Source organism: Epinephelus fuscoguttatus, linkage group LG20, assembly GCF_011397635.1.
Source record: "Epinephelus fuscoguttatus linkage group LG20, E.fuscoguttatus.final_Chr_v1".
NCBI lineage: Eukaryota > Metazoa > Chordata > Actinopteri > Perciformes > Serranidae > Epinephelus > Epinephelus fuscoguttatus.
Window position 1 is genome coordinate 13747683 of NC_064771.1, and position 23775 is coordinate 13771457.

The following is a 23775-nucleotide window of genomic DNA, read 5'->3' on the forward strand; positions in this document are numbered from 1 at the left end:
GACGGGCAAAGAGGAAGTGGCTGACTGTTTGGATGTATTGAAGGTGCAGATTAAAATCAATACAAACATACAGCTGGGCTAAACGACTCGGGTACAGCAAGATGGAATTCAATACAATGCCAAAATAGCACAAGGAGCAGCAGAGTGAAATGTTTGCACTTAAGGCCATGCATGTAAAATGTCACACTTTTGCAAGGCACGCACACATGCATAAACACACTTTGCATACAAGCACGCACATGATGGCAGAAACCAGATCTGAGTTGGACTTATGGTACAAAAATGAGGACTTAAGACGTGACCACTTAAATACTTGCTGTAACTTGAATCAAGGTTTTATCTTTGAAATCCCAGAGCAATAAAAAATTAATAAACAGCATCAGGCAGACTTTGCATAGCCACCAACCTTCAATATTTTATTACTAGGCTTGTGCATTAAAAGGACATGTAGCCATTTATACAACACTAATATAGCTTTGAAAGTAAATTGTTCAGATGTCATGTTATCTTAATTGTCAGCATTTAAAGATCTGGAATAGTTGCATCTTAACTCGTAGGTTTGAGTCTTGACATGGAACTTTTCGAATGCTTATGGTAAAATTGTACTCACAGAATTAGTTGCAGAGACCAAGGAACACCTCAACATCACCATAAAATCTGTTGGCCAATAAAATCGAGTGACACCACATGTCTGGTGTCACTCGATTTTATGGCCCATGTTATAAGTCACCACTTTAGGTAGGTTATCTAAACCAGTGGTTCCCAACTGGTGTGTACGGTCCAAAAGTGGGTTGTGTGTCCATTTTGAATGGACTGCAAGTGACTCACAAATGTGTCAAGTTTGTAAAAAAAACACACTTTAATTTTAATTACAGTGACTTTTCAGCCCTGAGCTTTTTTTTGAAGTGCTGTTTCCTGCTGCAGAGTGAGTAACTAATGGACTGCTACTTGACGGAGACAGCAAACTAGCTCAACGACACGGCCAAAGGAAGTATGGCACTGAATATATTAAACTGTGTGGACCCCAAACCCATGACTAAGGAGAACTCTGGACCCCGTAGCTGGACTAGTTGGGAACCACTGATCCAAACCACTTTATTTGGAGGTGAAACTCAAAGTAAGGCGTAGAAGTACAAGAGGTCAAAGCTTATTATAAACTGCATAGTCATCTTTGCAGATTGGACAGTATACAAAAACTCAGCACGGCACAATAGTTGCATAGTAAAACATCAATCAAACTGCGTCTATAGAACACCGCTGCAGATTAAACTCCACAAAGAGACAGCACAAATGTTTTCCCAACAATGTAATTATTCGTTTTTGTTTACTGAGGAGTTCTGACGGTTTCATCACCATCCATAATTACTTTCTTTGTTTGTGTTTTTCTACAACTTTGAGCAGCTCCTTTGTGCATTGTAGGAAAGGAGTTTAGATTACATTCAAAAATTGTCTGACTTTATTTTGTCACTAACTACATACTCAAAACCTGATTTGAGGGTTATGTCGTGTGGATTTGGGGCACCTTTGTCTTTACCTTCCAAATAAATCAAGTCAACCTGGGTGATTGTTTGAATTCTGACTGATCGCCATACTACTCGTGGTTCTTGCAACATCGGACTTTGTTCAAGTAACAGCAGGTATTGTAGTTTGGTTAGAATAATGTCAAAAGCCGAAGCTGTGCAAACAAGATCTTAGTGGTAATAAACCAGAATTACCCCAAAATTAAGCTGACAGAAAGCTGGATATGTGAGAGAGAACAAAGTTGGAGTTGCTTACAGGTAGTGACGGATCTTTCTAAAGGCTACACCCAGAGGTAGAGCACACCTTCCACACACACACATTATTATCCATCCATCCATTTTCTAACCGCTTATCCTCTTGAGGGTCGCGGGGGCTGGAGCCTATCCTAGGCAGGGTACACCCTGGACAGGTCTCTAAATGTCCCCATGTCTGCGTGGGTTATCGCAGGGCTGACACATAGAGACAGACAACCAATCACACTCACATTCACACCTACAGATAATTTAGAGTCACCAATCAACCTATCCCCAACCTGCATGTCTTTGGACTGTGGGAGGAAGCCGGAGTACCCGGAGAAAACCCACGCTGACACAGGGAGAACAAACTCCGCACCCGGGATCGAACCAGGAACCCTCTTGTTGTGAGGCGACGGTGCTAACCACCGCACCACCGTGCCGCCCACATGATATTATGTTAGAAATAATTGAACATGAGGTACATGGTGGAGTGTATGTGGACAGAAAGTGGACATTAGGAGCTCAGTGCAAAAATGAAAGAAGACGAAGAAGAAGATGAACTGGAGAAGCTTGAATGTGCTAGGTCTGGCACTGCTTACAAGCATATTTGTACCAATTGCCTGTGCAGACACACAATTCATACAGTATATCCCCATTCATACAAATGTACAATATACACACTCCAAACCACACTGACTCTGCCCTTTTCAGTTCTCCATCTGCTTATCTTCTGCCTCCTCATTGTCTACCAGCAAAAACATGAAATCAATGTCTCTCATCTTCTACATGTAAACTATGTAAGACTGATGCACCTGCCACAATCACATCAATACTGTTTGTTCACACTTGACATGTAACAGACTCGCAGATGCTATAGAAAATGCATACTTTGTACTCAGAGGAGCTTTTGAGCAATTCAGGACGAAATGAATGTAAGAGCACCCAAAGCCAACACTGCCACAACAGTGGAATTTTGCCATTGTGCGCTCAAAGTCGAAACGCAACAGGGAGCATTGTGTGAAGCCTATCCGCTCTGTGTCTCCCCTACTTTCATATCAGGAGAGGCCTGAAAGATCGATGGTCTCAGTACAAGATCTCCTCACTCCATCTTTCGCCAGACACTTGCCGCCTTCCCTCTGTGGGCTCCGTTCCTTTTTCCACAATCTTTCTTCTCTCATCTCTGCCTCTCCGCTTGCACTCTCTACCCGTCTCATTTTTTTTGTTCCGTCACTTTATTTCTCTTTCAGGCTCTATCTTTCAGACCTGGCATGTACGACTACTCTCTGTCAGCCTCCGTATATCAGAATGGGAGGGAAAAAAGGCACTTTCAGATCCCCTCTGCTTCCATTTCCCAGGATTCCTGAGGGGGACTGATTCAATCGCTGCCTGCTGGTGAGGTTGACAGTGACATCTAAAGGTACCTCTCCCTCTGGATGCCTGTCTCTTATGCTTCTCTAGAATTCCTATGCCTCTGCTCGCTGCAGCACTCGATGCAATTGCCGTCTCTCTATAGTGAAAAGTGTCTTTTCTTGTGTGATTGAAGATGTTTATCATATGTGCAAACACGTACAGAGTTGTATGATTACAGGCTGCGGGTAGACACTCAAGGGAAGTATTAAATCTGCATACAGGAGCTCTATATACAATAATGATGCTGAATAAAAGTTAAGTGCGTCGTCACATGCAAAGTACTGTATATTACATATTACTGGACAGCCACCTAAATTAATGTGCTCTCTGATTTTCCAATAAGGTAAGGCCCGTCGGGATTACGAAGCTCATTAAGTTGCTTTGTGCACAGACACAGTGGCGTGCTGCTGCCTGGGATATGATGAGAAGATACTGAAATGGTGCATTTGCATTTATGCATGAGACTAAACACAGTGGCCAATGAAAGGGCAGGAAAGCAATTTCAAATTTCCATATTGAGTCAACAGGTTCACAAAACCAAAGAGTGTGCTTTTGGCAACAAAGGATTTCTGTTGTGTGGCTTTGAATTTCCAAATGGACCCAAATCTCAGTTATTCATTCAGGAAGGACTGCTGGCATGCATGTGCTTGGATTTTCACAGTGACACACCCAGCACATGTGTAACTGCTGGTTGTTTTATAGATGTATTATCTCGCTTAGGTTCACTTAAAGAGGAATGGTTGATCAGAGTCTTTCACATTCAGTTTCTACTCCCAGGTTTTTTTTTATGTTAAGTAAATGATCAAATGATTTTGGGTAACACACCAATTCTCCAATGATGTACTTCATTTGTGCCATGGCTTTATTTTCTCTTGTGACGAGTATATGCAACAATGGCTGCAAGCGAGAATGATAAACAGATAACTTTGCTAGCATCAATCGGAATCTGGTATTTAGCTCTATTTAGCACCAGGGCCACACTGCCCGCGGAAGCACAGCGCACCGAAATTCTCGCGCGCGCCGGAGCACCTCCGTTCACATCAGACGCGCATTTCTCCATGCCGTTGACAAGCGATTCTGCTCCCAGCTCTTGTTTTTCACTGCCTGTCTTGTCAGATTCCCTCGCGGCTCGCGCAGAAAATAGACCAGACGCCGAACTGATCACTGCAAATCGTGAGCCTGCCGTGGAGCTTCCCGGCGCGGCGCGGCCAGTGTGGACGACACAGTCGGTTAACATGGGCGCCGAAAGGAAACTGCCTTCTCTTCTCGGCGCTTCGAGGCTATTCGCGGCGCTTCCGCGGGCGGTGTGGCCCTAGCGTAGTATGTTCCAAGTGTTTATTTGGATTCGGATGTTTTGGATGAAAATAATAACTTCACATTTTGGGAAATACTGTTATTAGCTCTCATTCCAACAGTTAGATAAAAAGATTGATACCACTCTCATATCTATACACTAAATCTGAAGCCACAGCCAGCAACTGGTTAGCTTAGCTTTGCATAAAGACTGGAAACTGGAAGACACAGCTAGCCTGGCTCTGTCTAAAGGTAACAAAATCTACCAAATAGCACCTCTAAAGCTCATGAATTAACATAAGATCTTGCTTCTTTAATTATTACAAAAAAACGTGTAAAAACAATCATTTGTGGTATTGTGCGGGACTATTTTTTTAGCCAGAAGCGCTAACTGCCCTAAACCTTGTTGTCACCATGAAGTTGCCAGACAACCAACCGGAGCTGTTGCATAATTCACAGGCAAGTCCCAAGTCAAGACTGACAAGTCCCAAGTCATGTCCCTAGTGCTAGACTTTGAGTTTTGAGTCATAATGTACTCTTTACCAAATGAAATGCCATTCCAACAACAAAAATAATAGTAATAAGAGTAATAATACATTAATTAAAATCATGATTGCTTTTTGTTTTTAACTTTTAAAGCAAGTTTGTTGAAAGAAGTGTGACTGAACTAAAAACTAAACTAAAAAGAAAAGTGCTGACATTGCACTTTGATAGCGTATAGCACTGTTAACCAGTAACATTACCACAGTTAGCCCATTGCACCCACATTAGCTTGCTTACTACGTTAATAATAACCTTGATTTACGGCTCTTTGTGCTACGTCAAATGTCCAATGTCCAATGAAGTTGGACGTTTTTTGGTTTGTAACCATGTAGTTTTAGTACGCCGATGAAATTATCTTTGTAAAAAAAGAGAGATGACTGGTTGCTCTGTATAATCAAACAGAGATCAGAACCTTTTGTCAGATGCTCATGGAGAACAGGAAACAACAACATACACAGGAAGGCAATCCAGGTGCTCCAAAAATATTGTAATAAGGAAGGAAATACTAAAAAGCCTTTGTTGTAGTGGCTTAATTATAAAAAGTGGCAATATGTTCGACCACTGCAGATCTACATCAGGACTTTAAAAACATGGAACCACTGTGTAGTTTGTGTACACCATCGAAATTATCATTAGTTTTATTTATTTACTGTTTTTTAAAGTGGCGCTTAGCAACATTACATTAGTTCTTGGTTCAAACAAAGTGGATCTGGAGAATTAAGTGTCGACCTGCTGGGAGTTATTAGTGCTGACATTGGTTAATTCAGGGGATTAAGGTAAATGAATAGATTTGTGGGACGCTTTTTACATGACATACATTTTAATCTCAGGGCTTGGGGTAAAGTGTCAAGTATTTTCAAGTTAAAAGGTTCAAGTCCAAGTACAGTAACAAGTCACTTGTGAGTCGAGTTTTAGATTTTGTCACGTCTAAACTCATCATATTTGTGACTTGAGCTGAAGTCATGTGACTTGAGTCCACACCAGCAGCTGTTTCCTCCTTTTCTCGGTCTGTATGTTTGGCTGAGCTAACACTCTACTACCTTTCATTTCATATTTAACATCAGAGTGGATTTTTTCATTCAACTCTTGGCGAGGAAGCATTAAGCATATTTTGTAACATGCCATGCTACTCCTTAAATTCTTCTGTATGAAACTGGGTCACCATTGCAATCCATTGTAACTGCTGTTAATTCAAGTTGACTGCAGCTGTCTTCTGAGCAGCAAGCAAACTTTTCAGAGTCACCTTTTATACTCAAAGTGTAGCTTTTCAGTAGATCTGTCCTTTAAAAGATTTAGAAGCAAAAGTAGTTGAAAATCTCACTGATAATATTACGTATTCGATCAGTGTGTTCTCCTTGACTCTCTCCTTTGACACTGCGGTGGTTCTGGCTGTGTGCAGCTTCTACTAACAGTGTCAGGTTATATGTGGGCAAAATAAATAAAAACAGCTTGACTTTTCCTGAAGGAAGAGCTACTGAGACAAACACACAAAAAACTGTTGATCTGCTGGTTTAAATCCTCCAAGGAGGGAGATTTGTTGTTCAACTGTTGACTCATTCCCGTCTCACGGCACAAAATATATGTAATGTAGCGTTCTGAACATATTTATCTGTGCTTTCTAAGCCTGTTGCATACATACACAGTAAATGGCTGCAGACAGAAACACACTTCTGCTTCTCTCTGGAGAAAATGGTGAGAATGTCATGTAGAAAGCGCAACAAAAATAACACCAGGAGTAGAAGGAGGAACAAATTCTGTACCCAACTACTACCATAAGAGACACGAAATGCCAAGAGAAAAGGCAACAGTGGCCAGAAGCCGAGTGGAGCTGAGAGAAGGGCGATTGCTGCAATCAGAAGGGTGGAAAACAAAACTCCTTCTATGTATTTGTGAGTCGTTCCAGGCTGGTAATTTGCAGGCAGGCAGACAGGCACAAGATCTGTCGGAGCGAGAGCCCAGCATCGTGACGCATTTCGCCCAGCCACATGTCCCCTATCCATGGGCCAGCGCCCAGCAGGATGGGGGGTGGTGGGGGCGGGGCTGTGAGCCTGTCCACGGGTTTGTGTGTGTTCCGTGTTTGTGTGTGTCCATATGTATGTATGAGGATGGGAGGGTGAGCAGCAGGAAGGCTGCCAATGTGTCCCTACCTCCTCGGGGCAGGGTGGCGAGCGAGCCAGGCCATACTGAAGCCCGCAGGCGAGAGAGAGACAAAGAGGTGGAGTTTGCGATGGGTGTGTGTGTAAGGAGGGTGGCATGGATGGCGCACGGGGATTGGGGGGGGGTTTCACAAATGTGCTCCCACCGTGAGCTTTCCCTGCCTGTGACTTAACATTGCTGGTGGCATCAGTCAGCTTGCCAGGCAAATCTGCTGCCTGCCCCCGGGCCGTGTGAAACACAAGCCTGAGAGAATGTATGTGTGTATATGGAGGGTGTACTCGTGTGGGTGCCTTTTGGTGTCCATATGCATGTGTTTGCATAAGGACGAGAGAGGGAAAGAGAGCCCTCAGCACCTTAGGGATATGGGAAGTGATCTGTCGCTTTGGCCTGTTCATGCAAAACAGACTGTTCCCTTTCAAAGCCAAGACTTTCAAAATGCACACACATGGAGACGTGACGCAACACACAGCTTCCTATAATACTGTAGGTGTAATAAGATGACTGTACTCAAGGGTGTTTCTAGATGTAGGCCTATCACAGTCGTCAGATGAACTCAAGTACCCCTCCATTAAGCCAACCAGTCATATTCCAAATGTGTTCATGTGAAGTGAATTTAAACTGGATGCTATTTCAGTATATAAATATGAACATTGTAGCATACTTCTTAATGAAACTGAACTGTCAGTGTTTAGGTTGGTTTGGTAAAGGTTGCATTTGTACCAGGCCTACTTGTGACATAAGCTAGACGAAACCAGTAGGTGACCCAGTAGCCTACTTTTAGCTTACCATTTACCACATATCCATTATTCGTGGCTGTCTTTTTCAAATGTTTATCCAATATGCTGGGCTCACACTATGAGTTACACAGCAACAGGCTACAGTTCATTTTCACAGGAAGCTAGTGACATGAAGCTACAAACTGACACCTGACAGCCTGACGAGCTACAAAAGAAAGTTGCGTTAGCCTTGACTCTCTTTTTTTCAACGCTAATGACGTAAATAATCAAATAATCTGATGTTTTTGTTTCTTGCTGTGTTACAGTGTTATTTAGCTTAGTTAGCTGACACTATGCTAGCTTTCTGTTCATTGTGGTGCACATGGGGATGCAATGGGATGGCGAAATGTGAAGTTAAATGAGGCTCAGACACTGATCATAAGCATAGATATTTGGAGTTATTTCTGAGTCAAGGTTTTTTGTGGCAAGTGGCAGACAAACACAAGTGTGTTACAACAAAACTCTGTTCACAAGCGCTTGAGCAATATTCCAACATTCCAACAGCAACTTGGTGTTAATGTAGCAGGTAACACTGTTGCGTTGTTGCTCATAGTATGAACACATCATCCCAGCCAGAATTTGTATGTGGGACCCTTGTGGGTAGTAAATGGGCTGAAAACTGCCCCTATATTGGATTGTCCATGTGTTCCATATTGACCCCATGGAAATTGCCCACATGGTTGGGTTTGACCAAGTGGGTCCCACATGGGTCATGCTGGGGTTATTTGGGTATAAAGTGGGTATGGGTACAAAATGGGCATCTTATCTGGGGCCAACTTGGGTAAACCCGTCCATGTGGGCAAATATGGAACACATGAACAATCCCATACAGGGCACATTTTTCAGCCCATTTATTTCCCACAAGGGCCCCACATACCAGTGTTGGCTGGGATTTGGCTACTTTTAGCAAACTATGTATCCATTACTTTGAGCTTTGAACTATTTCAACCACTGTTACTTTTAGCTAACCATTTCAATTGTTTATCTATTACTTTTGGCTAATTATTTGAATCATTTGTCCATTACTTAAAGGTATTTTAACCATGTATCCATTAGGTTACTTTTAGCTAATTATTTTAGCCATTTATTTGTTACAGTGAGCTAACCAGTTACATAAACCATTTTACATTTATAAAACTATTTCAAATATTTATCACTTTTAGCAAACTATTTATCCATAATTTTCAACTAATTATTACAACCATTGATCCATCTCTTTTAGCTAACTATTACAACTATTTATCCATTACTTTAGCCCTCAATGTTTAACTATCTATTATGAGCTATTTCACTATTTATCCAATTGCTATTTAAACAGTTTATCCATTATTTTTATGTGGAAATTCAACTGTTCACCCATGAGGCCTACGTTTAAGTAACTATTAAATCCATTTATCTATTACTTTTAACATACTGCTTAAACTGATATGCTTGCTTGCTCAATAGTTTTCATGCGCTCTCAATCACAACCCGTGTTGCTCAGGTGCTACCAAAGGCTGAGCATGTGGATATATACTTTTTTTTTTTTATCACATCAAACCATCTGAGACCAAATTTGTTGAGCAACTCCACAATCTTTCCACATACTCCCTGGCAACTGCAGAAGTACCTCCAGGGGTTAAAGTACCCCTAGTTGGGAATCCCTGACATACCCCATGAGAGGAGAGCTTCCACTGTGAGTACTATTAGAACACAGCTGGAACACTGTTGGGAAGTGGCAGGAATGTACATACTATTAATGTCAGCAATACAAAAGATTAGAGCTCGATTTTCCTATTAGAAACAGTATAAAAGGAAAGCTGTGTGAGAGTAGCTGCAGATTACAAAGGATTTCACATAGCGTAACACAGCTACATGTTATAGGGCCTAAAAAGACTCACAACGCTAAGATTCAGCTTGCCTCAGTGTATGTCTGACAGACAGTGAGCTTTTTATTGTTAAAGGGAACATAGCTGTTTCCTCAATAGCTCCCCAAACGCTTTGTCTGCAACGACAAATGCGAGGATGCATGCATCGAGTGCCTCTCACTACCTAAACACATTACAAACAAAGCCCTTGACTTGAGAACTGTTTAGAGCTATCTTTGTTAATAATTAACTTTTTGTGTGAATTCATATTCATACAAAAAATAATCCCAATATTTGCAAAAGGCTTGACTCATTAATTTGAATAGTCGATTAAGGAGAGTCAGTGTAGCAGTTAATTAGAAACCAGTGGTGATAACCACCTGTTCAAACATACAGATGGGAAGTCTGTCTGCTTATCCCATGACTGCCTGCGACTGCTGTATCATTACAGATAGCGTAATGTAAATGAGTCTGAAATAGATGAAGACAGATGAATGTAATGTTGCTCATCACACTCAGGATTGTACCAAAGTGCACGACAGGTTATGTGCATACATAGGCATGTATGATATAAGCCGACGTACTCTTGCGCCCATGTGTACACCCGCAAACACACACACACACACACAGACGTAATTACCTGTCAAATGCAAGATGTGACTTCCTGGGAGTAAATGAAGTGATTAATATTCGTGGGGAGGGTGGGGGAGGAGGTGGGGTTCGCCTGATTAGATGTTAAGATATTCACTGTCCCTATTGCTTCTTTTATTATAGCACCACAATGACAAGATGGGAAATTACACGCTGGGTGATGCAAGACACTAAGGACAGAAAAGGACAGGCGGCATGCATTAGGCCAGTCTCTCCGCCCGTCAAAATACTCTTTGATTCCTTTAAATGTCCACAAAATGAGTGCTTGTTCCAATTTACATTACCTTCCACAGAGAAGCTAATGCTCAGTAACAGGAGCAGCTAGGGGTCGCCTGCTACTTCTCCAGGATTACGGAAAGGAAGATAAAGGGAAAATCACACTTTCTTCTTAAGTTTTTCTCTCTTCTCGTTTTCAAAAAATCTTTTTGCTTCTGTTCTCCTTCCAGTCCTCAGTCTCAGTGCTCTCCCAGGCTGTGTTGACACCTTTCTGGCCGGCCTCCCTCTGTGCCTAAACTGAGTGGATGTCTGCTGTTGGTCGATGCCTGCCGGCTGCGCGGCCCCAAAGCCCTAATAAACAGGAATCTAATGGCGTCCCTGGGCTGTTGAGGGGCCTCACATTAAGATAATTAGGCAGAGAGAGGGTGCAGGAATGAGGCCCTGGAGAGGAGGAGGATACACTTCTGCACTTTGTGAGAATCTGAGACTGTGACTTGCTGTCTTTTTGCCTTGTTGTTCATGCCAGCCTGATTTACGCCTTCAGTTTATTTTTCTATGGTAGGAACGATACTAGAGCTTGTGTGGCACCAGGAAGCTGCGCCGAGATGTCTGAAAGCAGTGTGATTTGTCAAGAGTGACGAGCAGTTCCGACAAACTAAATCACCTTTAATGCAAGGTGTTGTGAGGACACAGATGTTGACGTCTAACAGCTGGAAGAAAAGGTGGAGTGTCAATGAGTGCAGACAAGTACATTATGTATATATGTCGGGTTATATGTGGACTGAAATTAGTTTAGTCTCTAATTTTAGCATGTCTTTCTCTAATGGCCATTTGACAGGGTGCTGTCCTGCGTTCCATTTACCTCGCAAGTTGAAGCTGGAAATGACGTCACATCCGAGTTTACCAAGTTTCATTACAAAGAGCTGGAAAACCAAATACCAGCAGCAACAACACCAGGTTAGCCATTATAAGGAATACTAGTTGATGACAACACGTTACATGGTATATTGTGCATCCAAACAACGTAACAACACGTCCACTGATAGAAGTTGGACAGTGCTGTATGTACGACTGACTTAAGAAGACACAAATAAGAGGGAAGTGCTACTAAATAGTATTACTATTACTGCAGCTTTCAACACTGATGCATGGAGCAGCCATCTTTGAGGTGTGTGAGGTTCCACCGACTTTTTGAGTCAGAAATCCAACCTCAGGGTGTTCCAGTTGGAATTACCGACTGGAACACTCTGAATTCCAACTTTCTTGAGCAAACGGAATGCACCAAGTCAACACCTAATTAAATTTGTTCTGATGTGTGTAGTGGTAGTTTTGAAAGTTATAGTCTGTCGAAAGCAAAGCATCATTTGGGGCATCCATCCATCCATCCATTTTCATCCGCTTATCCGAAGCCAGGTCGCGGGGGCAGCAGGCCAAGCAAAGCACCCCAGACATCCCGCTCCCCAGCAACACTTTCCAACTCCTCCTGGGGGACCCCAAGGCGTTCCCAGGCCAGATGAGATATGTAATCCCTCCAGAGTGTCTAGTTCTGCCCCGGGGTCTCCTACCAGTGGGACGTGCCCTTAACACCTCCAGCGGGCGCACCCAGGAGGCATCCTGATCAAATGCCCGAGCCACCTCAACTGACCCCTTTCAATTTGAAGGAGCAGTGGCTCTACTCTGAGCTCCCTCTGGATGTCCTAGCTCCTTACCCTATCTCTAAGGTTGAGTCCAGCCACCCCATGGAGGAAACTAATTTCCACCGCTTGTATCCGATCTCATTCTTTCGGTCACCACCCAGAGTTCATGACCATAGGTGAGGGTTGGGACGTAGATGAACCAGTAAATTGAAAGCTTTGCTTTCTGGATCAGCTCCCTCTTCACCACAACGGACCGGCGCAGCGCCTGCATCACTGCAGAAGCTGCACCTACCCGCCGATCCATCTCACGCTCCATTCTATCCTCACTCAATTGGGCATGTCTTGATTGACAGGTATCTCAATCAGGGTGGTTGTGACTTACTCGCTTCACCTGAGGTCTCCACCTTGTACCCAAATATTAATTTTCTGGGTATCAACTATGGCGACAAGTGCCAAAGAGAAATTCAGGCCTCAAAACACCCTCTCTCTGTTGGTGATGTCACAGACTTCACATCTCGATTTTTTTGTTTGTATGATAAATATGAAGCTAGAGCTAGGAGGAAATTAGCTTAGCTTAGTCTAAGCTAAGCCAAGTTAAACATCTGCTGGCTTCATATGATATATCAAACTTCCCTCCATCTTGCCAGCACCCAGATCAGCAAAAATTTATGGTAGCTCTTTGGCTGTTAGTAGAGTTACAGACTATTGCCTCATTTTTTAATCCCTGTGATCACCATGGACACCAAGAGTTTAGAAGCAGATCGAGAGAGAGACGCCCCTCTCTGTCTCGTATGCAACTTTAATCACCTCACCCACCAGCAGGAGTGTTTACTGGTGTGGTGTGGCGCATTGCATTCTGGTAGTTGTAGGTTTTCTACCTCTTGAGCAAAAGGGAATGCAGTCACCACTTTTCTCTATTTCCCCTTGTCATGTAGCACCAATTTCAAAATTATTTGTGTCTTTCTATTGCAGACAGTCTAGTTTTGTGAACAGACCGTCTCCATCAGTGAATGTTTGTATGAAAATGGGCAGTAAATTTGTTACTAGTGTGTCTGTGTGTTTTTGTGTGTGCTCTGAACTTGATTTTTAGTAAATAGGCCGTGTGAACAACAGTAAATCAATAAAAAAAAAGGAACCAAAATGAATATTTTCCGCAATGACCTGGATGAAAGAAACCTAGCTGTAGATATAGCAGAATCTTAACTGTCGCTCCAACATGCCATGAGCTATGAAAGACAAACTCAGGGATGGAACTTCGACTTCACCTGCTTTCTTGCGTCGTTTGAACACGAGGACAGAAGCTGAGCTTCAAACGGAGCTGTTGCTGGAGTGACGCCTCCCGGATAACTACCTCCAGCTCTGTCATTTTCTTTCTGGCAGCCTCTCTTTTTGCTTGTTTCTATGGCCTGTGCAGCGGTGTGTGTGTGTGTGTGTGTGTGTGTGTGTGTGCGCGTGTGTGGGTTCGCGAGCTGGAGCTCCTCTTTCCGCTCTGACACTCTGCAATCAGATGTGACACACTGAAGCTTCAGATGACAGCTGGGAAGACAAGGTCACACAGTCACCTACTTTTAACGAAGGATATGCACAGCTCCTTTTGACAGGCCAACACACACTGTGTGCACACTGCACGCATACACCTTCACACACACACACACACATGTACACACAGTCACAAGGCGGAGCAGGAGTATTTTGCAGACAGGGCCTTTCCTCGTGCCTGTGCAATCTCTGAAGCAATTACCTATTAAAATTTCATCCTTCCCATCTCAGAATGTTTAGGGAAAGATTATAACTGCTGGGGAGGTAATTAAGCCTGCAAATGGTGAATTGAGTTGTGAATACAGAGTAATGTGTGTGAGTGTGTGCACGTAGCTGTGTGTTTTTGTCTTAATAAAACTAATAGTGCAGCCCACCTAAAGCTCTTTAGTGTGATACCCAAAATGACAATTACAGGACTAAGAATTACAATATTGGTCTGGAGGAATTGTTCAGTGTAATAATTTATGGAGATAAATACTGTTTTCTAATAAAATTCCACCACTAAATTCTTCATTCGACTGTACAGGGAGTGTAGTAACAAAGAGATTAGCTGCTGCTGCTGCTTGTCAATTACACTTAAGAGACTCTCGAGACTTCTGGTGCTCAAAAACTGTACTGAAAGTCAGCCTGAATTTAGTGGTAATGGCTCAAAGATGTCAGAATTTTCCACGGCAATCCAAACAAGAGCGTAGCTTTAGTGCGGCTTCAGAAATGGTTGCTGCCATCAGTCTGGGTGTTGCCACTAAGATCTCTTGACTCCTCACACTGTTCCCTCTCCTTCCAACTGTTCTCCCCTCTTTCCCCACCCCACCCCATCTTTGTCTTTTCAGCTGTTTGATGCTGGAAGTGAAGAGATACGGGATTTTTCAGCCTTTTAAGGATTCAAACAAAGTCTCTGGGTTTGGAAATGACATGAAAGTCTGCCAGCCAACCAGCCCACCTGGGGATCGGTGGTTCTGGCTGGTTCTGGTTCATAAAGCAACCAAAGTGTCTCTTCTTAATATGCAGTAGGTTGTGGGAGGGCCCCCCCCGGATATGCAAAGAGACCCACAACATAACAAACACAAACCTCTGGCTTTTGTATCACTAAGTGATGCTCTCTCATAGTGCTGGGTGATATGGAGGAAATCAAATGCGATGATATTTTGATATTGTAAGGTTGACTATTGGTGCTTTCACAAAATATACAGACAATGAGATTTCTGACAAATAATCATCCGTAGTGTGGCTATGACTAGGTGTGTAAAGGCAGATAATAGAACAGCTAGAACAATCTGGTAGGCTCCAATCCTATTGCCAGAGAAGATGTTATTACAGTATTACAGGTTGCTACAAAACACCTGTGTTTGGAGCCTAAGAAGCTGATGGAAACACAACAAGTGGTTGCTACAAAACACCTATGACTGGAGCCTGAAAAGTGGCTGAAGAAACAACAAAGGTTGCTACATAACAGACAGGTTTGGAGCATAAAAGGCTGATGGAAACACACCAACTGGTTGCTATGAAACACCTATGTCTGGAGCCTGAAAAGCAGCTGAAGAAACAACAACAGGTTACTACAAAACAGACACGTTTGTAGCATAAAAATACGATAGAAACACACCAACTGGTTGCTATAAAACACCTATGTCTGGAGCCTGAAAAGCAGCTGAAGAAACAACAACAGGTTGCTACATAACAGACAGGTTTGGAGCATAAAAGGCTGATGGAAACACACCAACTGGTTGCTACAAAACACCTATGTCTGGAGCCTGAAAAGCAGCTGAAGAAACAACAACAGGTTTCTACATAACAGACAGGTTTGGAGCATAAAAGGCTGATGGAAACACACCAACTGGTTGCTACAAAACACCTATGTCTGGAGCCTGAAAAGCAGCTGAAGAAACAACAACAGGTTGCTACATAACAGACAGGTTTGGAGCATAAAAGGCCGATGGAATCACACCAACTGGTTGCTACAAAACACCTATGTCTGGAACCTGAAAACCAGACAGGTTTGGAGCATAAAAAGCTGATGGAAACACACCAACTGGTTGCTACGAAACACCTATGTCTGGAGCCTGAAAAGCAGCTGAAGAAACAACAACAGGTTGCTACAAAACAGACACGTTTGTAGCATAAAAATACGATGGAAACACACCAACTGGTTGCTACAAAACACCTATGTCTGAAGGCTGAAAAGCAGCTGAAAAAACAACAGGTTGTTACAAAACACCCACATTTGGAGCATAAAAAGCTGCCGGAAAAACCCCAGTGGGTCGCTACAATACACCCACTTTTGGAGCCTAAAAAGCTGATGGAAAAATACTGACAGATTGCAACAAAACACCCACGTTTGGAGCCTCAAAAGCCAATGGAAACACACCAACAGGTTGCTACAAAACATTCATGTTCGGAGCCTGAAAAGCAGCTGAAAAAACAACAGGTTGGTAAAAAACAGGTTTGGAGCATAAAAGGCTGATGGAAACACATCAACTGGTTGCTACAAAACACCTATGTCTGGAGCCTGAAAAGCAGCTGAAGAAACACCAACAAGTTGCTATTAAACACCCATGTTTGGAGCCTGAAAAGCGGCTGAAAAAACAACAACAGGTTGCTACAAAACACCCACATTTGAAGCCTAAAGAGCAGTTGTAAAAACACCAATGGGCCACTACGAAAGATCCACCTTTGGAACCTAAAAACCCACTGGAAGACATAGACGGGTTGCCACAAAACACCCACGTTTGGAGCCAGAAAACTACTGGAAACACAGTAATGACTCAAATATCCGGTCTGCAGCTTGGCAGGTGTTTTGTTTCATTGTTCGTTGTTGTGTCACCTGTTGATATGATATGAATAAAACATGCAAATGTAACGTATTCCTGGTTTGCATAAGTATACAACGCCAACATTTTCCTCTAGCCACATAGCTGTAAGTTCTATATATTACATCTTTTTACCATGATACAGCCTTAAAAGACAACACTTAGGATATTGCGATATCCAGAATCTAAGACGATATCAGGTCTCATATCACGATATCGATATAATATCGATATATTGCCCAGCCCTGCTTTCTCACTTGTGTGGTACATGTGATAATGGTTACGAATGATCAAGAAAGCACAGATTTGAAATAGGGGTTTGTTTATTCTTCTACACCTCTGTTAACAAATGCATTGAATTAAGTGCTAACAGTGGAGACCATATGAATGATAAGCAGCTGTGGTCATCAGTGATTCCCTTACAGACAAATAGCATTCTGTGACTGACAGTCGCACAAGTCCCAAAGGAATTTTCTCCTCCTATATAAGCAGTCGGAAAACCTGCCAGACCAGATGCATTGATGCCAGTAATAGGGCAATCTAGCCATAAGCTATAATCAATATGTAGTTGGTACTAAAAATAGATTTTCCAGCACAATCCTGCACAACAAATTCCCTTTGTGCACACATACAGTGGCCCTTTTAACCCAAACACTCATCTTTACATTCGCCTCTCTCTTCTCTCATCTTCTCTCCCTTCCCTGTCCATCCTTTGCATTCACAGCAGCGCACTTAATGAAAAATCATCTTGGCCTTTTCAGTCTATTTATCTTCTGTTAATCACTTAAAACAAGAATAACATGTCCATATCCAGCAAATCCATATCTAATTCCTCTCCCCTCCAACCATGCCCCCGTGATGAATCGTCTCCCTTGGCTGACGGAAGGACCCATAAACCAATCAGGTGGCAGTCGGGGAGGATCCCACTAGATCACAGAGGTTAATAACATTCCACATGATTACCCACAACCCTGAGGATTAAAAGGTTCAGGGGAGCCAGTTCCACATTGCAAATAATAATCACTATTTCACAGCAGGGTCCTCCTGGGCTCTCAGGTGAAAGGCTGCCACGCTATCTCATCTCTCCCACACTGAGGAAGGGAAAAAAGACTCAAGCGGACCCCAACACCCACTGAAACACCTACTGATATTCATCTTTTTTCATAGTAGGGTTTTTTTTTTAAGACTGAGACCCTCCTCCCCACCTCTGATGCTAAACCATATTAATGAATGCAACCTTTCTTTCCCCTTTTCCATGAGATGTGCTCTCATCATGATGTTGATGGTGCCTGTGGGCGTAGTGCTTCATGCTGAGTAGGGTTATGTCACCTTGTCGTTAGCCAGGGGAGCTGTTGTAGAACTGCATATTTATCTCGTTCTCGCCAATAGAGATAGTTACTCAACCCCCCCACCAACTTCCTTACATGAACACTTCCTTTCCTCTTGTCTATTATACCACTCAGGACAATAGTGCCCTAGTAGTAGTGTGCCCTAGTGTGAGCTTTCAATCACAAACCTGCAGTGAAGAAATTGGGGGATGGTATTGGCACTTTAACAAAATTAGGAAGTGTGCTTGTAGGAGGCAAGATTGGCATGAAAGAAAGAACTTTTTAATCTTGTGTTTAGGGCAAGAAATCACTGTTTTCTCAACTCAAACAAAAGCAAGCCACCAATACGAACGACATTCTTGAGCCGCTTTATTTACACTGGAAAATTACAGAGTTGGACCAATACCAGTATCAGAAATGCCTCCGATATTGCCTAAAACGGTAGATCGGGTATCAGCAAGTATTCTGTGCAATTCTATGCAACGATTGGTAGCTTTTCAGCAAGTGCTCCGGTGTGGTCATACCCCTTCTAGAAGCTTCGTAATCTAAGCATGGAACAGTAGTGGGGGCGGGGTTAGAGACTTTATAAAGCTAACAGAGCCAATAATGAATGTTTTCTGTATTTATTTTTTATGTTGATGTATACCATGATGGATTGAGCTTGTCGACTAATGAGAGGTTGTGTTGCTGACTGTGTAAAGGCGCTGTTCCCAGAGGACATGTGCAATAAAATAAAATGACATTCACCTCCATCCTAGTATCAGCAGATCTGTGCTGAAGATAGATTGTTTTTATTTGGCTTCTTGGCACAGAAATAGGTTAGTAGTATACAGCTGTTAATTTTTTTGTTCTTACGCAATTGTATCGGCTGATAGGCAAGTTCAGGTATCGGGAAGGAAATAATGGAACTGGAACACCTCTAGAAGATTGCAAAAATAATCTCATGCAACTGGCAAATCTTTACTTTTCCTGAAAATACAACTTTCCAACTCAACACCAGATCAAATAACTGGGTGAAATGGATTTATTTTTTTACTTCGCTGTGCACCAAAGGAGTGCAACGCATTCAAAAAGGCAAGATGCAGTCTGTTTGATGTGCCATTTCAACAGATTTCAACTGCAGTCAGAAGGAATCGTACAGGGTGCCATTCATGTATAGCTCGATAGTAACACGAGACGGTCCTCTAACAAGGCCGGCGAGAGTACAGCCACTTTGTGTGTCTCAAACAAATTCATCTTAGATCTGCTTTGTGTTTTGGCACAAGGAATGTGATGCAACTTTGAGGGGATCTGAATGCTGTGTGCCGACTGTTTCCATGTGTGTGTACTGTATGCTCGGGTCTGTATGCTCACATTTGAGTGTGTGTGTGTGTGTGTGTGTGTGTGTGTGTGTGTGTTTTGTGAGGATTCATCTGTTTGATCTTCGGTGTTAAAACACAAAGAAGCTCGGTACTGTAGCAGCCCACAGGACGCAACAGAAATAGATGGCATTCATACGCTCTGTATTCCACCACCACCACCACCACCCTTCAAACTCCCAGCCCCCCTGGTCCCCCCTACACAAACACACTACCATCACCACCACTTACTTCCTCACCGACTCACACACACACACCCACTTCCCCTTTTCTCTCTCTCATTATATCATGTGGGCACGAACCAAAATAAAACAGTGAATAACGGTTTGGATTTGAAAAGCTGCAGAGAAAGGCAGGCAGATATTCTCTTTCTAGCGCGTTATGAAATGGATGGATATCTGGCCGCTGCAAGATAAAACAAAACCCAATGCTGTCATTTGAAACAAAATAGGAACAGGCCTGCAGGGATGTGTGTGTGTGTTCTCCCTGTGTGTGTGTGTGTGTGTGTGTGTGTGTGTGTGTGTATTGTATCTTTGAGGATTTTCTGACTACGCACCATCAGCTTGATATGAGTTGAGCCCAGCTGGGATGAATGACTCCTTACATCACTCCAGATGACTTCATAAGGGCCTCTGACACCAAGCTGGACACCTTTAAGGGTCTTATTTTGCTGCCACACACCCCGCCCACACTTCTATATACTGTGCTAAGTTATACACATCCAATAATGAGCTGCCCAAAACAAAAGAAAACACTCACGGAGGTTTGTGGCCCTGGAAACAAAGTGCTGCGAATGCATCCCTAGGGCCTCCTCCCCACGATACTGCTCACCTGGACACCCGCCCTGCAGCACGCTGGCGACGGCCCTGTCAGACACACAGACAGAGGGCGGAGAGGAGAGGAGAGAGACAGAGAGGCGGTGATGGATGAGGGATGCAGACATGAGGAACTGTGCATAACATGGTTAATTTAATTATTCAGTTGGGCTGCACTGCTGCACAAAATCTTTTCATGAAACTGTGAGGTGCAGCCAACTGGATACAAAAATGTGATTCCCTGATGAATGGGAAAGATTTGTCCTGTTTTGTTTTGTTTTTTTTTCTCCTACTGCACAAACACTCCTGCCTATTAGATTACATTATGAAGGTGTATAAAAGCATTTTATCTCCAGTCACATACAATGGAGCGCAGTGCCCATAGTGAAAAAAACCGCCCCCGCCTGATGAGAGGAGAGTAGCTCACGTAATGTTATGCTATATACCACGATGGATGGATTGACTGGAGTGGAGGGAGCATATGCAGCATCCACTTTTTCCACAGAGTGTCAATGCAAGAGATGACACGGTTGCCAAGGAACCACAGCTCTGTGTGTGACACATTATATGCCCAATGCATTATAAGCTGTAGTGTTATGTTGCTACGTTTCATTGCCATTATACACTTGTGGTGTGCACAGAGGCAGATGATAGAACAAGTTGCGCGCTCCAGATCACTGCGTGCGTAGGCTACTACTGCAAGTGTCTTTGTAAACAAGCGCACTGAGAGGAGCTGAAAGGGAGGGAGGGAAGGAGAGACTTACCTGGACATGTTCTCTCTCTGAGGCCGGTGCGCCTTTTCCAGCCCCAATTTGGTGAAAATCCCCACAAGAGCCATGATGGCCACTACTCCACATATGATGTAAACAATTAAGTTCGTCTTGTCTTTGGTGCTGTCGTGCATCTTGTTCATTTTTTTGTAGGGAGTCTGCCCGGTCTTCATCCACACCGGAGTGTCATAATTTTTACAGGTGCTCTGGTCCAGCCGCGAGAGCTTGTAGGAGCAGCAGAAGCGGAAGCCACAGGTGCCGCAGCAGTACAGATAATTGCCCGTCTTGCAGATGAACGGCGGGTCCCACTGGCCCATCACGTCGTAGTAACCCCGACATTTGTCCTCCGTGTGCGGGGTCTCCTCGGACACGCTCTCCTCCTCCCTGGAGCCGTTGGAGGTGGCGATCATGACGAATCCCCCGAGCAGTCCTGGCTCCCCGTCAGCCTTGCACACGAGAGCCATAAGTTTGAGCAACAAGAAGCCGAGGAGAAAGTATTTCCCTCTCATCGTGCCGTCTCCTCCGTTCAACTTCACGCGGAAACGAAAAGACTTGGAGAGAGGGGAAAGGGCGCGCGGTCATGATACGCTGAAAAGTCCAGGAACACACATCCAAATAGCAATGCACCGTCACCCGCGCCGATGAGCATCTTTATTACCATATCATCATCCAAAAAAAATAGAACAAAAAAACGCGCAGGATAAAAATCACCGTGGAAAGACTTAATCTAACTAACTGCTCTGTAGCGCGCGCTCTCTGCTGCGCATCTATACGTCTTTTCAGAGAGGCGTTTGCAGGCTATAAGATTTGGCGTTTTTCGGGAGCGCATTACATATCCATCGGTGCGCTCTTACGCACAGGAGTAGGCAGAGACACAAGCCGCACCGAGGATGAGAGCGCAGTGAGCGAATAGAAGAGCCGAGGGTGGGAGAGCCTGGTGCGCAAAAGGAGAGGAGGAGGAGGAGGAGGAAAAAATGGGGAGGGAGTGAGACTGCCAGGGCTGCGAGGAGAGAGAGAGGAGAGGGAGGAGAGGTAGAGACTTATTGTGAAATATTATGATAAAAGCCCCGAAATACGCACATCACTACTTGGTTTTGCCGTCGAGGAAAAGCGTGGGAGCCTTTTTCCCCTCCTTTTTTCTCCACTTTATTCATTTTCAGTCGTAGGTTGCCATTGTTTCAAAAATCCTGAAATCACAAGCTTAATGTGCTACAATAGGCAGAGGCTGGCACAGCTTCTAAAGCTGGGGATACAGTTTGAAAAAGAGCCCTTCAACAAAGATGTGGCCCCGGGAAGTAATGCCCACCAGATCCCCGGGGGACTTTGCGGGAAACAGAGTAGGGTTCTTAAGCAGTAACGCTCATGAGAGCCCAGAAGACATAAGCTAATACAATAAGTTGATCCTCAAAACAATGGACATAGTGTCTGACACAGATTTTTTTTTTTATTCCAGATGAAAAAGTGAAGAGCTTCATTCCCAAATGATATCCAATAGAAGAATGTCTCTGCCAAAGCCGTAGCCATGGAGCCAACACTTGTATGTGGAGCCCATGTGGGTGCAAAATTGCCCCCATATGGGATTGTTCATGGGTTCCATATTGACCTCATGCCAATTGCCCACATGAGTGGGTTTACTGAAGTGGGCTCCACACTGTTTATGCAAGGGCAACCTGGTTAGCATTGGGCTCATTTGGGTAAACCCACTCGTGGGCAATTGACATAGGGTCCATTTTCAGCTCATTTACTACCCACATGGGCCACACATACAAACGCTGGCTGGGCCCCTGGGCGTTTATTACTCATCATAAGCATGAACAGCTACAGTATACAGTGTTGGGCAGGTCAGCCATGAAGAATTTACTGCAGGGTATTAAATCATAAGATCAAATCAGGAGTGAACAAATAGTTTTTTTTCTTTGTTTATTCATTAAGTCTTGAGGCTACTTTAATCACATGTTGGTCAAATTGTGTGCAGAACTGAAATAGTGTAAAGAGTATATGGCTGTCAGCTCTCAGTTTTCCAGTTAAAACCAATTTATGCAATTCCAAGACTGTTTAGGTACCCCAGTATGCAGAAATATTTAAATACACCATTTGGAAAAATGGCAATGGTCTTTTTTCCCTCACCAAAATTTAGCATAATTTTGGAGCGGTACTTGGTCCCCTTTCCGACAAGATAGCATAACGTGGTTCACACCAACGGATGCCATAGGTCGTCTAGGATAATATGATACCTGTGTCTTTACTCTAGCTTTCAAACTGAGCCTGATACAGCAGGTTTTCTTACTAGTCTGCCTCACTTCTCACCTTCAGCTCTGCCTGTGATACCTGCTGCTGTTTCACTCTTTTTCCTCTAGATATTTGTCCATTGCCTCTCTGCTCCTTTCATTTCTTTTTCTCTCTGTACCCTGGCTTTTCTTTTGGGAACGCCTGATTTTTGGTGAGGCACTTTGACTTAACTGGCTGCAGTCCACCTCACATGTTTACATTAACAGCATTCATGAGTCCTCTGCAATATGCATCTGACCTCCTCTGTCAGATGAACCGTACCATTTCACAATACCTGCGGGGATTGGGAGCATCAGATGGCACATTGAAATGTGTTTTAATGACCTTTTCATGCCTCCCCCGGCCTTAGGCCAGGGTCATTTGTATCCTTTGACCCCCCCCTGATGGTGGGCCAGGCTGTTATTTGCTCATATCACTGATATCAACGGGCCTATATTTGGGACGGGCTTCTACATGGGACAGGCCTTTAATTCCTTTCACACAAAACTGTTGCTCAGCAAAGATTGGGAAATACAATCAAATTGTTTATTTAAACCAGTATGAATAGCACATGTATAAGAATTAGGCTTCAGATAACATATC

General features: G+C 43.5%; 1 protein-coding gene across 1 annotated transcript in view; it reads right to left on the reverse strand.

The window, feature by feature from the left end:
- Window positions 1–21819, reverse strand: part of shisa9a (shisa family member 9a) — a 70980-nt gene extending 49161 nt beyond the window's left edge. The window contains exons 1-2 of the mRNA XM_049563501.1: window positions 20899–21819; window positions 20079–20185 (exon numbers count right to left, since the gene is read on the reverse strand). Coding sequence (XP_049419458.1) covers window positions 20079–20185; window positions 20899–21413 — 622 coding nt within the window. The 5' untranslated portion in view covers window positions 21414–21819. The remainder of the gene's footprint in view (window positions 1–20078; window positions 20186–20898) is intronic.
- Window positions 21820–23775: the final 1956 nt, after the last annotated feature.